Genomic DNA, 18,134 nt, shown 5'->3' with positions numbered 1-18,134 from the left:
ACAAATTTATCGTCTTTCATTCAAGTGAGTGTGTGCGCTACTCGCAGCGTCCGCTCAATGCGATTCTTAAGTTCTGGATTAAAGTGATGAGCTTCTTTTCGCAAAATCAATGATATTTTTCGTCAGCCGAACTACGACTTCTCTTAAGGTGGCATTTATTTCAACAGAAAACTGTTTCTTTCTCAGCAGAAGAAAAGAGATGTGACTCACCTAGCCGCAATTCAAATAAAATAGAAAAAGCTAAAAAATTTGAAGAATGAATGTGATAAAACTCCAACTGTTATTTTTTCCTTGTGTTTATTTCATTTCATTCTATTTCTAACAGTTTTTTTCAAGCACAATGCCAAAATAATAAATAATTTCGTTCAATAAACTCATAAATATTATCTCTGAAAGCATTTCTTTCATCCGAATTCAAATTATTCTAATCTTCAATATGGTACTTCTTCGCTCTTTTTATTATTTTCATATGAAACGTTTGGTTTCTGATTGAAGGGGCTGTTTTGCGGTTTATTTTGTGGTCTCGCTGTCACTTCAGCTTCCTTTTTATCGGTATTTGGTCGATGCTTTCTATTGTATGTATAATATTGATTGGTCGTTGGCTCAGTTTGGTGCTTTCGACTCGGTTTATTTATGATTTGTCGATTTGGTGGTGGATTGGGATTGCCTGGTTTAAAAAAGTTACCGATGTTGGCATTGGCCTGATTGAGAAAAGCGTTCACGCTTTCAGTGCTGAATGGGTTATTGTACGGGTTGTATTGATTGTATTGAGTGAATTGAGTGAATTGTGGATTTGGTACCGTGAACTGAGGCGACTGATGCGGGAAACCATTTGTGTTTGGTGCATTGAAGTTGTTTGGGTAGTACTGATTCGAGATGGGTTGCAAATTCAATTGATTTGGATTGAATTGGTTCTGATGGAATTGAGATAGGAATTGATTCGGATTAGGTTGACTGGGATTCACACCATGGCTTGCTTGGCTTGGTATGAACTGATTTGGATTCATGCGGTTTGGATTCACTTGACTCGGATTCCCTTGACTCGGATTCCCTTGGTTCATTGCGAATTGATTCAAAAAGTCGAAATATGCTTGATAATGTGGTGGCACCTTGTTCCCTGAAGCACCAGTGTTTGCGGGCACATTTTCCTTTTTCTTTGGAGGAATTGTCTGCGGTTTTTGTTGGTGTGACTCTTCTGATGAATTTGATTCATATTCTTCGGATTTCGATTCATCATCATCATCGTCTTCTGTTTCTTCGCTTGAACTGTCTTCAGCTTCACTGTTGCCTTTATTCGGTACATTTCCTTTTTGGGTGTGCGCAGTAACGATCGGCCTATTATAGAAGTTTTGTGGCACAAATTGGGGCTGGGCCGTACCGAAAAATGGTGCAGCGAATGGTCGCACATTCGGAGCAGTATTTGGGGCCGTATGTTGGACTGCATTTGGAGTGGTATTTGGAGCACTATTCGTAGCAGTATTTGGATTAAAACCGAAATTTGGATTGGCTGGATACTTGTTGAACGGAACGAATGGGTTTATTATGAACGGAGTATGGATGCCATTGTTTGGAGTTTGTTGATTTGCAAAGTTATTATTCGGAACGTATGGAGAAAATGAAAATTGTGGCCGCTGACCGATATTATTGCCATTGGCTGGAGGTGTGTACGTTGGTTGAGCTTCGTTTTCATTCATTGAGTTTGGTTTTTGATTTCCCTGTAGATTTCCATTTATAGGTTTTACTGGCGATGTCACTGCTATTGGTATTTGCAAAGGCACTTGAGGCTTATTATTGGCCATATATACAGCAGTTTGAACTGGTGCCTGTACTAGCAACTGTGGTTTTTTATTCTCGACACCTTTTGGTGGTGTTATGCCGCTTGGAATTTCTGTCCTATTTGCCATTGGTGTTTTCATCGGTACATTAACTTGTGGCGCGTCAGTTTCAACGGCTTCTTCACTCTCCATTTCATCGTATTCATCGCCCAATGTTGTTCCTGTGTTGATCGTTCCAGATTCAATATCAATTGTACCACCAGTCTCGACCGGCGTTGTAATCGTCGTTCCGTTTGCGAGTGGTACTGTTGTCAACGGTGTGCCTAAACAGAAGAAAAATTAATTTTTTTTTTTGCACTTAATCTCATTTTTTATATTTTTCTTCGCCTTATCCAGTCAGTATTTTTTTTTCTTGTTTTCTTGGTTCGTTTTTCGGATTTTTTTTTTTTTTTTGAATAAATAAATTTCAATAAAAAATGCAAAAAACGAGAATTTATACCCGAACTAACTGATCCCGGTGCGTGATTATTAAGTCCAGAAAATTCTCCTGAGCAGGCATTAGTTCCAATACACGTTCCATTTATGGTTGCACCGGAAAGTTGTAATTTGCCCGTATCATTCCATTTATGAACATGAATTACTGGGCCTAAATTTTAGATTTTTACACAAGCATTTTATTCCATTGTATTTAGGTACAATACTGTATGTGTGATATATCAATATTTCAGAACACCTTAAAAATGTTCGAATTATTACCTTGAAAACCTGCCCATTCATGACCATTGTCCAAATGACCTGAAACAATATAATATTTTTTATTGCAAATTTTTCGAAGAAAAAAAGAAAGCCAACATAATTTGAAGAGAGAGCAGTACAGAATTTTGACTAATTTCAAGCCTATTCATAGAAAAAGAATCATGTCTTTTTGTAATATTCCATGTGGCGAATGACAATGACCAAATGTAGTCAATAATTTAGATTTATATATTTCCATTTAAATGGTTTATTACCGTTATCATATTCTACTGAATCAGAATCAGAATCGGAATCTCCAGCTCCCGTGTGTTGATGATGCCCACCTTTGACGAATAGAAAAAAAAACCGATAGAATAACATAAAAGCAACTCAATGAAAAAAAAGAGTATTTTGTTCAAAAAAAATTTCAAACGAATGGATTAAATTGATCATTTCCTTCTTCTTTGACTGGCCAAATAATGAATTACCATTTAAATAAACTTCAAAAAAAAACACAATTCAACATCAACGTCAACATCAAAACAATAAATAAATTACCATTTAAGCAAAATAGCGCGTGTTCTAACTCGACACACATTGTGGCTTGTGAAATCGGGAAATGATACAAATTTATGCGAAAATTGAGTAGAATTTGAAGTTTTCTACGACTAAAATAAAATTCACACATTGAGTGTGCGGCGGAGTAGAATAGGCGAAAAAAAATCGATTTTTTGCCAACCTTCATTGTTGCATCCTTTCGATCCACAGCCAGTCTCGTGAACATGATTTGATCCGCATCCCTTATGGCCACAACCAGATTCATGATGATTATTCGTCCCGCAGCCCTTTGAGCCACAGCCCGTGAGATGTTTGAATAAACCAGGGATTTGTGGTGAAATATCGACTGATTTAGTGTTGCGACACTCTTGTTCGGGCACACATTTGCCATTGTAATTATTTCTCAGGTATCCCTTTGCGCAGAAACAGCCCCAAACACATTCTACATGTTTCGTAAGATGGACAATTTCAACTTCACGTAAGGCATTATCACACGTTATTGGTGCTGCTGGTCCACACATCTATGCGAATTGGAAGAAAAAACTCTTTCGTTACGAAATTTCATTCGATCTGATTGAACGATTGATTCAAAAAGAACCTACTCACATAAACTTCATAACGATGATTACACTTTCGTACCGGACATTCTGATACGGCAATACACTTGGTTTGATGTCTAAATAAATTGATTTGAAGAAAAAAACAAACAGTCAATTTAGGGTTATTCAATTCAACAGCACAAAAAAATCAGCGATTCTTCTTTACCTCACTAGGCCCGTTTTACAGAAACAACCTTCGACACAGTCATTTTTTTCACAATCATGCTTTGAAATTGTAATACTAACGCCCGATGACGTTGCGGCATATCGACAGCCAAGCACACATTTACCGCCACACTTTTGGTACACTTCGTTTACTGGATCATCACAGACTTTGATTTCACACTCTGTCAATTAGAACAAATATTATTTTCTGTACAATGGATTGGAGCTATAATGTTTTTTTCAATACCATCATCGTCGTCGTCACATTCATTCGAATGGTAATGTGAATTTTTTACGCGCTTTTGCTCTGACTTTTGGAACGGATATGGCACTGGAAATGATGATTTTGGATTAAATGACTGGGTATCATTTGATATGGCCACTTCCCTTTGAACTCGTTGAGATTGAACGTGATCTTGGTACCGTTCATAGTCGATCAAAACCGTTAGATCCTCCTCGAGTGACATACGTTTTGCATCCAAATCTATAGCATAAATTGTTTCACAAGAAAAACACATAATGTTATTCAACTTGATCACTTCACACGAAAATCGGCAATTTAGACCAAAATCAGCGATTCTTTGTTACCTGACACAAAAACTATGCACACTAGCACTGCTACAATCCAATATCTTGCGTAGAACATTGTGGCTAAAACAGCAATTCTATGGTATCGATCATATACTGTCTAATTTTCAACACACACCTTAAGCATCGCGACTTTTATCCATTCGAGAGTCAATCCACCGTCTGAAGACAGCGCACATTTCAATCCAGCTTTTATACTCGCCCAAAATTCCATTTCTCCCAGTTTTCTACGCATAAATTGGGATAAATCTTGATTAAAATGCGTATAAGCCCAAGCCATAACTAACAGATCACCCAATTTTGAAACATATTACGTGTGAAATTATTCGATTGTATGTTTTTTTCGAATCCGGTATCGAATGCAGAAAAAAAAATTGCAGAAACCCAAAAACGCAGAAAGAAAAAATGCAGAAAAAAAATTTGCAGAAAGAAAAAATGCAGAAAAACAAAATGCAGAAATCCAAAAACGCAGAAAGAAAAAATGCAGAAAAAAAATTTGCAGAAAAGAAAAAATGCAGAAAAACAAAAACGCAGAAAAATTGAAAAAATACGATTTTTTCGAAAATTTGTTGACCACAACAGATTTCACAGTCCGACGCGTGTTTTTTTAATCTGGCACATCAGCCGGATGTACAGTGATTATCAAGTGCCAGGCAATAGTTTAGGCCGCCCGGAGCTCATAATGGGCCATGGTTTTGGGTAAAGGTGCTTCTGCCGGGAATTAATGACCTTAGGCGTTCCCACATTTCAGGAAGAACGAATTTCTTGATGAAACTTAGTTTTTACACCAGTACTTCGGTAATTATTGGTTTTTTACCTATCTATTCAAGAAGTAATTTGTTCAGATGATCACGCAGAAGCGATTCTGTACTCTCAAAGCTACAATATGTTTCAGAAAATGGGTTGAAATGGGTAAATTTCGTGGAAAAAGAGGAAAAATGGTCAAAATTAGTTACTGTAGTAACATTTACAACTTTTGAAATGTACGGTTCAACACATGAATCTCAGATTTTCGTTGCTGGCGAGCCGATATTAACCTCATACTTCGTTTTGGTGAAAACAAAAAAAATGGGTCCCTGAACACTTGAACACTGGTTTTCCTACAAATTTGGTCTCAAATCGACATTTCTTCATAAAACTATCGATCAATTGAAAGATTGATACAAAATCACATTTTTGGCATACAAAACCCTAGTTGTCCAAGACAAAAACGTCGTAAGAGGCCGTTTCCGACCACTTTTCTAACACCACTGACAAAAAAAATTGGAAAACATTTTTTTTCCACTGAATCCACCAACTCACCAAAACGAAGTATGGGGTTAATACTACAGTAACTAACTTTGATCATTTTTCCTCATTTTTCACGAAATTTACCCATTTCAACCCATTTTCTGAAACATATTGTAGCTTTGAGAGTACAGAATCGCTTCTGCGTGATCATCTGAACAAATTACTTCTTGAATAGATAGGTAAAAAACCAATAATTACCGAAGTACTGGTGTAAAAACTAAGTTTCATCAAGAAATTCGTTCTTCCTGAAATTTGGGAACGCCTAAGGTCATTAATTCCCGGCAGAAGCACCTTTACCCAAAACCATGGCCCATTATGAGCTCCGGGTGGCCTAAACTATTGCCTGGCACTTATTCGGCTGATGTGCCAGATTAAAAAAACACGCGTCGGACTGTGAAATCTGTTGTGGTCAACAAATTTTCGAAAAAATCGTATTTTTTCAATTTTTCTGCGTTTTTGGTTTTCTGCATTTTTTCTTTTCTGCAAATTTTTTTCTGCATTTTTCCTTTCTGCGTTTTTGGATTTCTGCATTTTGTTTTTCTGCATTTTTTCTTTCTGCAATTTTTTTTTCTGCAAAATTTTTTTCTGCGTTTTTGGGTTTCTGCATTTTTTTTCTGCATTCCATTCGGATACCGTTTTTTTCTTCGCGGAAAAGAAGAATTTGTTTTTTCGGCAAAGAAAGTGTGGAAAAAACAAAAAAATCAAGAAAAAAACTCGATCAAATACAAATCAGAAACCAATTTAGAACCGGACCATAGACAATAAAGACGTCTTTTTGACACTAAAACGAAACCACATTGTGCTGCTGAATAACAGTAAACAGCCAGACATTTTTTGGATTTTCATGTGATCGAAACCAGTTTTTCACGCACGTCGACTTGATTCATATGTTTTATGTGATTTTTGACATCGAATACGCTTCACATTGCTTTGAATTCGGGTGGCCCAACTTGTATACGAAATGTCAAAACAAATTTTGTTGAATCATTTCGTTTGTTTTCCGGTGGCAATTAAAGTGGTTTTTTATATGCATGTAACTCAATAGCATCACAAAACTTTTATAAATATTTGGTCAACGTTTATTCATGTCCGAATGGACAAAACAATAGTGGCTATTGAGTTATTTTGATAAGTACAAATATACCCTTTTATCTGCTCATTCATTATGTCATAAAATTTTACTGTGTCTGCTGTGATTAACAATTATAAATCTATAATCAAAATGGATTAAACGTGCAATTTATGAACACTTACGATACTATTGTTCAATTACACAATATTGCGAATGAAATGGTTTAATTCTGTCGGAATTCATAGTGTATATGATAAAAAAAATTGTAGTATCAATCCATGTTGCCGGTTCTGTACGTCCAATGGTTGGTTGTCAACCATAAATAGAACATAGCGAACATGATGATATCGATTTGTACTGTCAACCGGCTACTTATCGTCATATGACGAAATTCACTTGTTTCCTTCAAATTCTTCTGATATTTCTTCCTTTTGGTAGTTGATTTGTTATGAAATCAGAAAACAAGACTGAAAAATTGGGCGCTGAGTGTCGAAAATTTATTGCTTCGGAGAATACATTGTAACTTGTCCATGTTGATTCAGGCGAGTGACACATACAAAGCGTTCAAATCAAACACTCTATTCACTTGAGAATATAAAGACATGCTTTTTGAAAAGATAAGAACATTTCAGACGTAGAATATTCAGTTCACAGAAAATCATTAGCAAGACTTATTCGGAATGGTTGTTTTCCCCTAATGAATTTTTGGGAGGTTAAGCTCATTTTTGTCTGAGTTTTCTCTTTACCTCTTCTTAAATGATGATGCTAAAAAAAGAAAGTCCCAATAAAATAAGAGGTAGTCGTTTGCAAAAGAAAAAAACGAGCAAAAGTGACCTTTGAATGTTTGGTTTCAAACAGAAACGACAAGTGTCAAAATCATAAGCAATTCGTTTGCCGCCAAACGTATATGCGTCGTAATTTTTTTATGGCACGTAGTAAAAGAGAGAAGAGATGAGCAGTTGTGTTTCTCGATAACTGTATCGATTGGTGCACATTGCTAATATTTTTTCCCTTCTCTGTTCTTCATCACAACGTTGTTTCAAATGCAAATTCATACCAATACCGGCTTGGGAGCGAAAAGTATTTTTTCCTCTATCTCTCTCTCTTCTTCTTCTTCTTCTTTCCATCCTTTGTTCTCTTTCTCTTTCTTATCCTCGTTCGGTCTAGTGACAATCTCGGCTATACTATTTTTTTTCTTTTCAAAGAGGCAAAGTGCAACAAAATCACTTTGTAAAGTCGTACAGTTAGGGGTCTTGAATTTCAGAACAAACTAAACGGTGTTGTTTTGATTTCTCAGCACAAAATAAACCAACATCAGCAACATTTGATCCAAACAAAATGCATCAACTCCACTTCAATCGTATGAATTATATTCCGATTCTCATCATTTTCAAGAAAGAAGAAGAATAACATCCACTCGTTGTATTTGTGTTACTTATTCAATTTATTATTTCAAGCGATCGCAAGAATAAATTTGTTTACAGAAAATTTTGAAAATGGTGAACTGAAGTGTGTGTCACCCGAAACACATTGTAATTATCATTTTAACTTGTTAGGTTAAACGTGTAGTTATGAGGATCCTAAACTGATTTTTGTTTTATTAAATCTAACTTTTAATCAATAGAAATGAAAAAGAAACGTGAAGTTTAAATTAAACTTTTTTGTTTTTGTTGTTGTTGTTGTTACTGTTAGTTTTTCATAGTCGCGATGTGTATGTGTTGTGTTGCGTCTATTTTTCCTCGCACCACTCGTTCTCTTTGCGAACCTGATCTTCTTCGGCTGGTGTGAAGTCATTCTTGATGTTGAATGTCTTGCGAATTTCTTCTGGTGACTTGCCCTTGATCATGTTTGCGACTGTTTTGCATGTGACATCCAACAAGCCTTTGGTGTCCAAGTAGTTAGCGGCCAAAATGAGCTCGAACAACGTACCTGCAACCGAATGAAACATACGGGAATTAATGATTGGTCGAGAACACACAGAAAATAAATTGTCCGAAAAAACACTTCATTTCCAACCAATGGATTAATTTTCTTTAAATTTACAAACGGAGAATTTTTTCAAATGCAAAAAATGACAACAACAAAATTCACCGGCTTACTGGAAAAATGCGTCGCATTTTTTTTTTGCATTAGCTTACCTTGATCAACTTTCAAGAAGTCGGCGTCCCATGAGGAGATGTCATCGGTGCGCTTTTCCTTGTTTTCATCGTCATCAGTTGGAACGGGATCGTCTTTGTGGTAGTTGGCCCATTGCAAAACGCGACGCAAAATGGCCGAATTAACATCTAATAAAGAAGATTCAATTGATATTTTTTTTTATTATTAATTAAAATTGCAATAAAAGAAATTAAATTAATTTCTAATCAAACTCATATATTTACTTGGCAACGGTACAACGGCTTCTTCTTCCTCGTCCATACCGCAATCTTCCAACATGGTTTTGATGGTGCCCGAGCACTTGGCGATTTGCACGTCTGTCTCGAAAATTTCACCGTCTGAGGATTGCAACTTAATGATCGGCATCTATGATCAAGAAGGAAAACACGGGAAAAATCGATAAAATTTTGTTTTGTCCACAAGAAATATATTTGAAGAAGAAAAATCGCTTCACACGAAATTGAACTAAATTATGAAAATGTAGCGAATATGAACCTTGTGTTGTGTGTCGCTTCAAATACACAGTAAACTGAACCGAATGAGGAAACATGTATATGCTTGTACGGTTCTATTGTGAAATTCACTCACACATACACATACACACATACACTTTCAATCAACGAATGGGGATTTCGTCGAAATAAAACACAAACGAAAACAGCTTGTGCTAAGATAACATGTCGGATAATCAATTCTTGACCAAATCAAATTATGAATCATGGTTGAATCGTCTCATTGGAAATTTTTTGTCGTAAAAAATTACAAAGAAATGCGTTCTTATCATCATTAACTAGCGACCGTTCAAAACAATTTTTCCTTCTTTTTCTTGAAAATCGCATGACAACAACAATTCTAAAGAAATTTTAGTTGCTATTTATGACATCAGTACAGCCGTGTGCGCGTACCTTTTGTTCTACATTTTTTTTCTCTTTTTTCTGCGTTCAACACAAATGTCGACACTGACAAACCTCGAAGAAAAAGATGAAATTTCTATCGTACATACCTTTGTGAATGTTTTTTGTTGAGTTCAAACAAACGAAAAATATGAAAATTGTCGGAAAATTTGCTTTCGATTTACAATACTGTTTGTATTCAGCTGGAATTGGCTGGTGACTTGCTGCTATTGTGACGAACACTAGAAGAATGGCGAACTTGGTGCAGAATGTCTACTGATTTTATTACGACAAGTCACTGTCGCATATACTGTAGCGCCACCATCGAATGAGTGTTGTCCGATGCGCTGAAACGTTCAAAGTAAATTTACGAAATACGAAATCGATTTGAAATGCAATTGACTATTGTTATGAAATTATTTTTTATTTTTGGAAAAAATAAAATATTTTCCGTCATCGAGAATAGATTTCGATGTGAAAAGGTAAATCAAAAGTATTTATATGATTTGGTCTTCAATGAAGCTTTTTCATGCGATATTTTCTTTGTGTAATCTGTATGCAAACTACAAATTAATGCATGTCATCATATGATGAAATTTCAATTCAAATATCTATTTTCATCAAAACAAATCACGTTCTTGATTAAAATGTTTATTTATTTAATTTTGTATCAATAATTTCTCATATAAAATAGAACACTTTCTTCGTTTTACCCTCAATTTCTCTCTTTTATCTGTGAAAACTCGAAAAAAAATTTATGTGAACGAGTCCTAACGAACTGGTTGCATTTGGTAACATTAACATTTCATGCTTTCTATTCGATTTCCTCTTGAATTTCATCATCATTTTCGCTGGTCTCGTCACCACCGTTTGTCATATCTTGGCGACCCATATTCCAAATTGTACTAAATTCAACGCTCATTTCATGTGCCAGTTTCTCAATCAACGGCCTCTCCAACAAACCTTTGTAGCTCCAGTCACTCGATTTGCTGGACAAATCTTTTAATGCATCCATCGCCTCAGGATATCGACGATTTCGAATGAGTGCTTCAATTAAAATTGCCTGTATGTGAATAGCTCGAACTGGTGGCCGTTCTGAAATGCTCAACATACTCTTACAAACCGCCACAACATTGCTATACTCGCCCCTGTCCAGAGCGTCTTGAATTTCCAGCACTTTTTTCACTTCAACACACGCATTCTGCAAGTTATCTGTAACTCGTTTGTGTTGAATGGTGTTTGAGTCGACTGTTATTTTGACCATGCATCTCGAAGCCTCTTGAAGTGCTTTGATGGCTTTGTCATAGTCGTGAAATTCGTCAATCTCCACTTGAGCACAGTTTGCATAGAAATTGGCCAATAAATCGTACGCATGTGCCTTTGAATAGAATTGAACGATGTTTTTCAGAATTTTTGCATCCGATTGCCAATTTAATGACTGCAAATAATTGGCAGCCATGATATAAACCTCTTTTTGCCGTGACATTCCTGCGAAGAAGACAATTTTTTCTGTGTCGCCTGATTTAAGTAAACTCTTCATGGCTCGAACTTTGTCACCGGCCTGGGTGAATTTCTTGGTAGCAGTGTGATAATCGCCTTGCTCTTGTAAAACATCACCCAATTCAGTTAATACCCGAATCCGTACATGTTCCTCAATTTCTTCTTTGGCTGGCGTTAGCAAATCGGCCAAATTATCGGTTATGGGCACTTTGTACTCTCGACACACTTCCAATGATTTAACATATTGCTTTGCATTCGCCAGCAGATTTGCCGCTTTTTGTGGTTGTTGTGAACTCACGAAAAATTCGGCACATCGCTCTATTAGCTCTGGATCGGATTTGGCATCGAGATCGGCGGCGATCACTTGCAACGTTTCCGGTTGCTCTGAAGCGAATGCCATTTCAACCGCTTTGTGGAGCATTCCAGACCGATGGTACAACTCTACAGCTCGCTTGTAGTCTTCGATCTCTTCGAAAAATGCGGCCGCTACCGCTTTGTCACGAGATCGAGCCAAATTTGCAACGGTCCACAGTTCATTCGGCAAATTGTGCTCCTTGCAAATACGTACGGCATTTCCATAGGTTTGAGCGCGTGTGTAAAATTGAATGGCATCTTGGATTTTACCCGTGTTCTCGTAGTGCCGCGCCAAGTGGTAACATGCCGATTTGTCATTACTTTCTTTTGCGATTGCGTCTGCTCTTGTTACATCGCCCAGAAAACACAAGATCCGTACCTGGATGAGGTATTTTGTTGAGAATGTGTTTGAAATTCATTATCTATTCTGTTTATTCTCAATGCCATGTGGTTTTTATTTACCTGTGAAAACCAATCTTCAGCCTTTTGATAAATCTTCAACGCTGCAGCCATATCTCCAGTGCTCTCTGTGTATTGTGCCCACCATTTCAGCATATTTGGATCGTTTGAATCGCTCATGTATTGCTATAATGATATTGGTCTTTTATCGAATAGTTGGAAATAAAGAAGTTTAAAATACCCAATTTGCACTTACCTTCAAAAGCGATGGATTGCCAATAAGCATTTGCGTTACATTGTGAGCTGTATTGTTCGCTTTGCTATAGTAGATCATGGCATTGTTAATATCCCCATTTCCCTTAAGCCATTCGGCGTATTCAAAGTAGGTATTCTTCAGATGAACTCTATCCAAACGCTCGGCTATCTGCAGCGCTTCTTCAAATCTACCGCATGCCTGCAGCAATTGATTGAGTAAATCGTATCGGCCACACTTCTTGTACAGAGCTTCGGCCTCAGGTATCATTTGTAGTTCAATGGCTAATACGGCAATTTTTGCCTCTGGCTCTAGCGCCTCATCAGCCATGGCCATACGAAGTGCGCGAACCGATAACGCTCGCTTTAAATTGCCCAAACAGATTTTCGCCACATCCAAACGACCTGTTTGTACACACTTCTTTGCCAAGTTCTCCCAAACTGTCTCCGACTGTATGGATCTAATGCAGCGAAACGCTTCATCCATTTTCCCATCAGCGATAAAAATACTGAAATCCAATATTAACTTTCGATTTGTCTCACTTGTTGTTTCAATACCTTTGAAGTTGGTTAGCACATTGCGCTCAATTTGACCCACTTTGAGAGTAATCTGAAATTGAATTCATGTTTAGAAGAGAGAAAAAATAAAGTTGAAGTTGACAAAAAATTGTTTTCGCACATTAGAAAATAAACATACCACATATGGCGTGTACATATCAATCAGTTGTTCCCCGAATTGCAAATCCAATATTTCCATGGATTTTACCAAGTTCCGAACATCATTCGTCGGAAACAAGATGAACACTTGCGAATCAGGCACTGGTTCGCTACCAGATCCATGCGATGGAGATTTCTTTGGATCTTTGGGTCGCATTGTGCCCATTGAGGTTGGTGGCCGCTTCTCATTGGGCTGTATCAATCGACGCGTTTCACATGCCACAATTCGTGCGTCTTCATTGTCCCAGCAGAACGACACTGGCACTCTGATAGAAAATTTTGAGAGATTTTTTTTATTCATCATCCAAAAATGTGGAATTTTTCGATTCTGCTTTTTTTTATCATTTTAGCTTCAAAAAATTCATTAATGATTTTAATGTTACTTTATAATTTGGACATTTTTCCTAACCTGCGAACAAAAGCACTTTGTTCCGCTTCTTTGGGATTTTTTTTCTCAATTTCGGTGGGTTGTTGGTTGCTCTCGTTAAGAAAATCGAAATTAGACAGTCGATCTTTTTCCATATCCCATATGTATAGCTTCCCATCAGGAACGAATGATTCAGTGGCGATGGTCATCGCTAAATGTGTGCCTTGATTATTTGACTTTGCCATGATTATTTCGCCAAAATTGCCAAACAAATCGTAGCCCGATTTTGCGGGAACGATTAATTTTGGCTCATGTCGCGATACATCGTAGATTTTGAGAAATCCGTTCATCGTGAAAATCGTCATGAAATGATGCGTCAATGAGGCTCCGATCGGAGTTCCTATCAACAGGATAAGAAAATGAATGAATCGATCTCATATGATATTCAAGTGATACTATGAACCGTATTCATTATTTTGGATTTTTGAACAGTTTACAAAATGAAGAAAAAAACATTGAGCCAAATTCGATGCTATATGCTCGCAAAAAAGCACTTGTCAAAAAAACCACACAGTTACCTTCATTGTCATTAAAATTGATCTCTTTTAGAACGATTCCGCCAAATGAATAAACGCGAGCATTTTGATAGCCAACAACGATGAGCATTTCGTCATAAATGAATATCTGCATGCAATCCGTCACATTGAATGTGTGAATGAGTTTGATGGCCACATTCTTATTGTTTGCCGTATCCTTAAATTCGTCGACTCGAGGTATTTTATAAATGGCGATATTTTTATTATTGGTAATTGCCAGATTGCGTTCGTTCAGACAGAGACCCGTAATGGCTGTGATATCACTTCGTAGAATGGTTGAAAAATTACTCGAATGCTCGACATAAAGTTGTGTCGCTGATTTTTGTCGTATCCAAATGTTGGGCGAGTATGCCGTCAACAGTGGTTGCTCCTATTGAACGAAACATTCAATTATTGCGTTAAAATTTCCAATTTTTCATTACAAAAAAAAATCTCACCTTTAGGATATAAACATTTGATATGCAATTGACTAAAACACATGGTGTCGACACATCGCACACTCCCCAGCTGCAAAATTTGATGGCGCCTCGCACATTGGCTATGTTCACCAAGTGCCAAAAGTTCTCCATTGACTCGCAGCCAATAATACCATTCTCCATTCCACTGCTGATGACGTGTGCCATGAGTGCAGTATTACGCTTCCAAATATACAAGTTCCCTTGATTTGTTCCGGCGCACAGAGTTTGATTTTCACTGCAATACGCCAAACTTGTGAACACTTCCATGATTTTCGGCGGCAATGTTGTTACTTTTGCCGTGAGTTCCGAATCATCCATTGTCACCGCAATCTCTTCATCACTGTCGAAGCTTCGATCCAAAATCGATCGTTGTTTCTTCATGTTGATCGGATAGTCTTTCTGTTCAATCGGTTTTATTGGCTCGGCTTCAGTTGTGTCCTTTTTCACTTGATTCATTGGCAATAAGAAACTGTCGCTCGTGTCCAGATCGAATATTCGAACCGTAAAATCACCTATGGATATTTTAGCGACATTTTTAGATAACAAAATATCCTTATTTCAAACAAAAACGACGTATTGGTTGAAATTTTGGTTGAAAAAATGCACTTTTTGATGAAAAATTCGCCAGAAAGATTCCTCAATATTTCCAACATACCTGTAATAACCGCCAATGAACTGCCTGCCCATGAAATAAATCCATTTTTCCCTGGAACTTTTCCACTTAACTTGACTCGCTCGAGCTCAGTCAATGTTCCGGCCGATTCAACCATGTAATGTCCCACCATCATGTCTTCCATGAGTGTTACAACCACTTCTCGCTTTGGATGCCAGATCATTTGTGTGATGGGTGAAATATCACAACGTAACACCTCATTGCAAGTACCGGATTGATTTACATAAAACACAGCACCCGATTGGCAACCCACGTAAAAACACTGATTATCTTTAACACCGGCATGTGTTAGCCCACGAGCTGCGGTTCTCGGTCTCCAATTGGCGAGAGTATCGAGTGCAATTTCGTCACCGGCAACAGCTGCTTTGGCCAAATTGTTCAATTCAGTTGTGACGAGGCTTCTGACCGTCTTTCGAAAGGTCACATGCACTATGGAGTCACGAAGATCGTGTGTGAACATCGATGTGAATTGGCCATTGTGTGAATCACATCGCCATCCGATCAGAATGCCCATCTTTATGAAACCGAAATAGAGAAATGAATGATTCAAATGTAGAAAGTGAAGCGTTTATAGGATATGAAGAATGATTTTTAGTGCTAAAAATGTTGTGAAAAAATCACAATTAATTCCACTCACCGAATCAGCGCTAACCATTCGACCGCCTTGTTCACTGAAACCAACATAAACGATTGGCGATTTATGTGTGCTCTGGATCGATGAAAATGTCCGTTGTCCAGCGCTCCATGTATTCAATTCACCATTCTCCCAACCGGCCACTAATTGTCGACGTTCTGGATGCCAGCACAAGGCTGTTGCTTGTGAAACCGAATGCACCGGATAAGTAACATCACGCAGCGGTTCACCCTGGTATAAAAACACACAAATTGAATGTAGAAAATGTTTGCAACAAGCCAACATGATTATGTTGTTAAACAGTACTTACCGAATCATCGAATATGGTGACACAAGCACCACGGTCTTGATTATACGAGGCCACCGCGAATAAAGGTTGTGCCAAATGCCAAACACATTCCGTGGAAACCGCATCACCATCCAGAAATTGTGCTTTCGTATCAAAATACAATGTCATTTTATGCTAATGCTCGCTATTCCCATTAAATTCCAACAATGCAGGTGCTAATAATTTGATGGTAATTTGAACATTTCCCGATTTTCAACTCTTCACACACAAAAACACCATGGAAAACGTTGTGTTTTCAACCAACAAAACAAACCGTACCCATGGCAATTTGACAACTAAACTAAAAAGCGGTTTCTTTCTGTGGTGTTTGGTGTGTACGAAGGAGAAGCAGAGATAAAGACGGAATAAAACAGAAACAATAAGCATACACTTGCTGCTACTCGACCAGAATGGAGAACATAAACAACGAAGCGGCGTGCGTGTTACATGAACATCTTCACATGTGAACATTCTTCGCGCCCGAAACGTTTGTGTTGCATGTGTTGGTGTTGATGTGTGTGTATGTTTTGAACTTGTTTTTGTTTAAATTCTCTACTCATTTTACTTTCAACTCTCTTTCGCTTTCTGCTGCAAACGTTCAAAAGAACAAGACATTCTCATGGCATGAGGATAGCGGACGGTGTTTTTTTTTCGGTCTAAAGAATTCGAATTGGAAAAATGTTACAATGGTCTTACGGGTACATCATATTTTATTACACTTTATTCCAAACAATGGAGCTGTTTCATTTACATTTACAGTTTCAACATTTTTTTTTTGCTACAAATTTTTCTTCAATTCACTTTTTAATTACGATTTTTCTCTCAATGAATAATTGTTCTGATGAATCTTTTTTAGTTTCATATGAAAAAAAGTACGGTTTCCATGCGACTCAATCGCTTATATGTTTGATATTTGAGGGTGTAATTTACATTTCGGTGATGCCAAACTCTCGACGAATTTCGGCGGTGGATTTATTTTTCACTTTCAGGGCTACACTCCGGCAAAGAGAATGGAGCATGTCGCTGAAGTCCAAGTAATTAGCAATGTTGATGAGTTCAAACAAATGGACATTGTTTTCCTTGATGAAGTCTCTTTCAAAATTCACGTCCTTTACCTTGGTTTGGTCTTCGTTTTTACGATAGGCAGCCCATTTCAGCACTCTATCCAACATGATCGAATCGACTTGTGGTATTTTGATTGCTTCGTTATCCAGACCATCCTCACCCACATTTTGTAGCATATCATTTATCATACCGATATACTTCACCGCATCACGATCAATCTCGAAATTTTTACCATCGCACGATTGCAACGTAATCGAATCCATCTGATGGAATGAATAACACATAAACATTAGCATAAATTGGAAATGAATTCACGATTGGAAAATTGAAGCAATAATTTTTTAATTTAATTTGATTTTTGTCGTTTTTCCAAATAACCATCACTTCAGTTCTGGCCAAAACGAAGAATCAATAGAATGGATTGTAATAATTCGATTTTCTCATTGGAGTTGATGTTTTTTCCCCCAAATCGACGCTATTCATAACATGTCAAAACAAGAAAATGTGACCGCTGACAATTATTTGCAATAATTTTTGTTCATTTTCACATTTTACTTGTTTCTGACACAAATGAATAGAATCGGAGAGAATGTTAGCACTTACCATGTACGATTTTATCCAACAAAATTATGTAAGAACAAATCAATTTTCCGTTTTTCTCTTTGGGATCTGTTTAGTGTCAATGACAAATTACACGAATTGTGACTACAAACTCAATGTACGTTGTTTCGGCTAAGCGATGTAACTATGATTGAATGAGAAAGACAATTGCATCTGTACGTAAAATGGCATCGTTCGGTTTTTGCACCGCAAGTGTTCGATCCAAATTCAGTTTGTACAATGTTTAAAGCAGAGCAAGCATGAATAGGCTTGTTTGTCGGTTGTTTGATGGTAGAAATATGAAATGCCGTTAAATCTATCCCTCTCTGTCTGTCACACTTTCATCATTCACAATCGAT

At 37.2% G+C, this 18,134-nt stretch overlaps 4 protein-coding genes across 6 annotated transcripts; all 4 read right to left on the bottom strand.

Annotated features, from left to right (window-relative positions):
- Positions 1-280: 280 nt before the first annotated feature.
- Positions 281-8,107, bottom strand: LOC129567943 (uncharacterized). 3 transcript variants are annotated; one of them, XM_055445331.1, is made up of 11 exons: positions 6,965-8,107; positions 4,539-4,647; positions 4,421-4,483; positions 4,080-4,316; positions 3,834-4,014; positions 3,675-3,744; positions 3,250-3,589; positions 2,786-2,854; positions 2,532-2,570; positions 2,275-2,421; positions 281-2,098 (listed from the first exon to the last, which is right to left on the bottom strand). In XM_055445331.1, exons 3-11 carry the CDS (start codon positions 4,476-4,478, stop codon positions 432-434), a joined length of 2,808 nt encoding a protein of 935 aa, XP_055301306.1. In that variant the 5' UTR covers positions 4,479-4,483; positions 4,539-4,647; positions 6,965-8,107; the 3' UTR covers positions 281-431. The 3 variants fall into 3 exon arrangements, with proteins under 3 accessions (XP_055301306.1, XP_055301305.1, XP_055301307.1); XM_055445330.1 differs by having other exon boundaries at positions 4,421-4,647; XM_055445332.1 differs by lacking the exon at positions 2,275-2,421 and having other exon boundaries at positions 4,421-4,647.
- A 95-nt stretch (positions 8,108-8,202) lies between these two features.
- LOC129567944 (S-phase kinase-associated protein 1-like) lies at positions 8,203-10,130 on the bottom strand. The gene is made up of 4 exons (XM_055445334.1): positions 9,943-10,130; positions 9,164-9,305; positions 8,921-9,067; positions 8,203-8,711 (listed from the first exon to the last, which is right to left on the bottom strand). The coding sequence occupies exons 2-4, from the start codon at positions 9,303-9,305 to the stop codon at positions 8,512-8,514; spliced, it is 489 nt and encodes a 162-aa protein (XP_055301309.1). The 5' UTR covers positions 9,943-10,130; the 3' UTR covers positions 8,203-8,511.
- Positions 10,131-10,467: 337 nt separating this feature from the next.
- Positions 10,468-18,124, bottom strand: LOC129567940 (intraflagellar transport protein 140 homolog). The gene is made up of 11 exons (XM_055445327.1): positions 17,779-18,124; positions 16,093-17,438; positions 15,786-16,013; positions 15,131-15,662; positions 14,455-14,987; positions 14,000-14,387; positions 13,464-13,821; positions 13,035-13,320; positions 12,342-12,947; positions 12,149-12,271; positions 10,468-12,065 (listed from the first exon to the last, which is right to left on the bottom strand). Exons 2-11 carry the CDS (start codon positions 16,237-16,239, stop codon positions 10,647-10,649), a joined length of 4,620 nt encoding a protein of 1,539 aa, XP_055301302.1. The 5' UTR covers positions 16,240-17,438; positions 17,779-18,124; the 3' UTR covers positions 10,468-10,646.
- On the bottom strand, positions 17,037-17,438 carry LOC129567927 (uncharacterized). The gene has a single exon (XM_055445304.1). It carries the CDS (start codon positions 17,436-17,438, stop codon positions 17,037-17,039), a length of 402 nt encoding a protein of 133 aa, XP_055301279.1.
- Positions 18,125-18,134: the final 10 nt, after the last annotated feature.

The sequence above is a fragment of the Sitodiplosis mosellana genome, unplaced genomic scaffold (assembly GCF_009176505.1).
Source record: "Sitodiplosis mosellana isolate CC-2019 unplaced genomic scaffold, AAFC_SMos_1.0 Smas_scaffold_13, whole genome shotgun sequence".
NCBI lineage: Eukaryota > Metazoa > Arthropoda > Insecta > Diptera > Cecidomyiidae > Sitodiplosis > Sitodiplosis mosellana.
The sequence above is the reverse complement of the archived record's forward strand: the minus strand, read 5'-3'. Positions and strand labels throughout refer to the sequence as shown.

What these genes read in the sequence shown, in the direction of transcription:
- LOC129567927 (XM_055445304.1), bottom strand. Translation starts at nt 17,438, where the DNA reads ATGGATTCGATTACGTTGCAATCGTGCGATGGTAAAAATTTCGAGATT.
- LOC129567944 (XM_055445334.1), bottom strand. Translation starts at nt 9,305, where the DNA reads ATGCCGATCATTAAGTTGCAATCCTCAGACGGTGAAATTTTCGAGACA. An exon ending in AGCCGTTGTACCGTTGCCAA is followed by an intron (nt 9,068 to 9,163) that starts GTAAATATATGA and finishes CTTCTTTATTAG; the next exon opens with ATGTTAATTCGGCCATTTTG. An exon ending in CTTCTTGAAAGTTGATCAAG is followed by an intron (nt 8,712 to 8,920) that starts GTAAGCTAATGC and finishes ATTCGGTTGCAG; the next exon opens with GTACGTTGTTCGAGCTCATT.
- LOC129567943 (XM_055445330.1), bottom strand. Translation starts at nt 4,478, where the DNA reads ATGTTCTACGCAAGATATTGGATTGTAGCAGTGCTAGTGTGCATAGTT. An exon ending in GAAAGGATGCAACAATGAAG is followed by an intron (nt 2,855 to 3,249) that starts GTTGGCAAAAAA and finishes TATTCGTCAAAG; the next exon opens with GTGGGCATCATCAACACACG. An exon ending in TTCAGTAGAATATGATAACG is followed by an intron (nt 2,571 to 2,785) that starts GTAATAAACCAT and finishes ATATTGTTTCAG; the next exon opens with GTCATTTGGACAATGGTCAT.
- LOC129567940 (XM_055445327.1), bottom strand. Translation starts at nt 16,239, where the DNA reads ATGACATTGTATTTTGATACGAAAGCACAATTTCTGGATGGTGATGCG. An exon ending in GAATGGTTAGCGCTGATTCG is followed by an intron (nt 15,663 to 15,785) that starts GTGAGTGGAATT and finishes GGTTTCATAAAG; the next exon opens with ATGGGCATTCTGATCGGATG. An exon ending in GCAATCCATCGCTTTTGAAG is followed by an intron (nt 12,272 to 12,341) that starts GTAAGTGCAAAT and finishes ATATCATTATAG; the next exon opens with CAATACATGAGCGATTCAAA.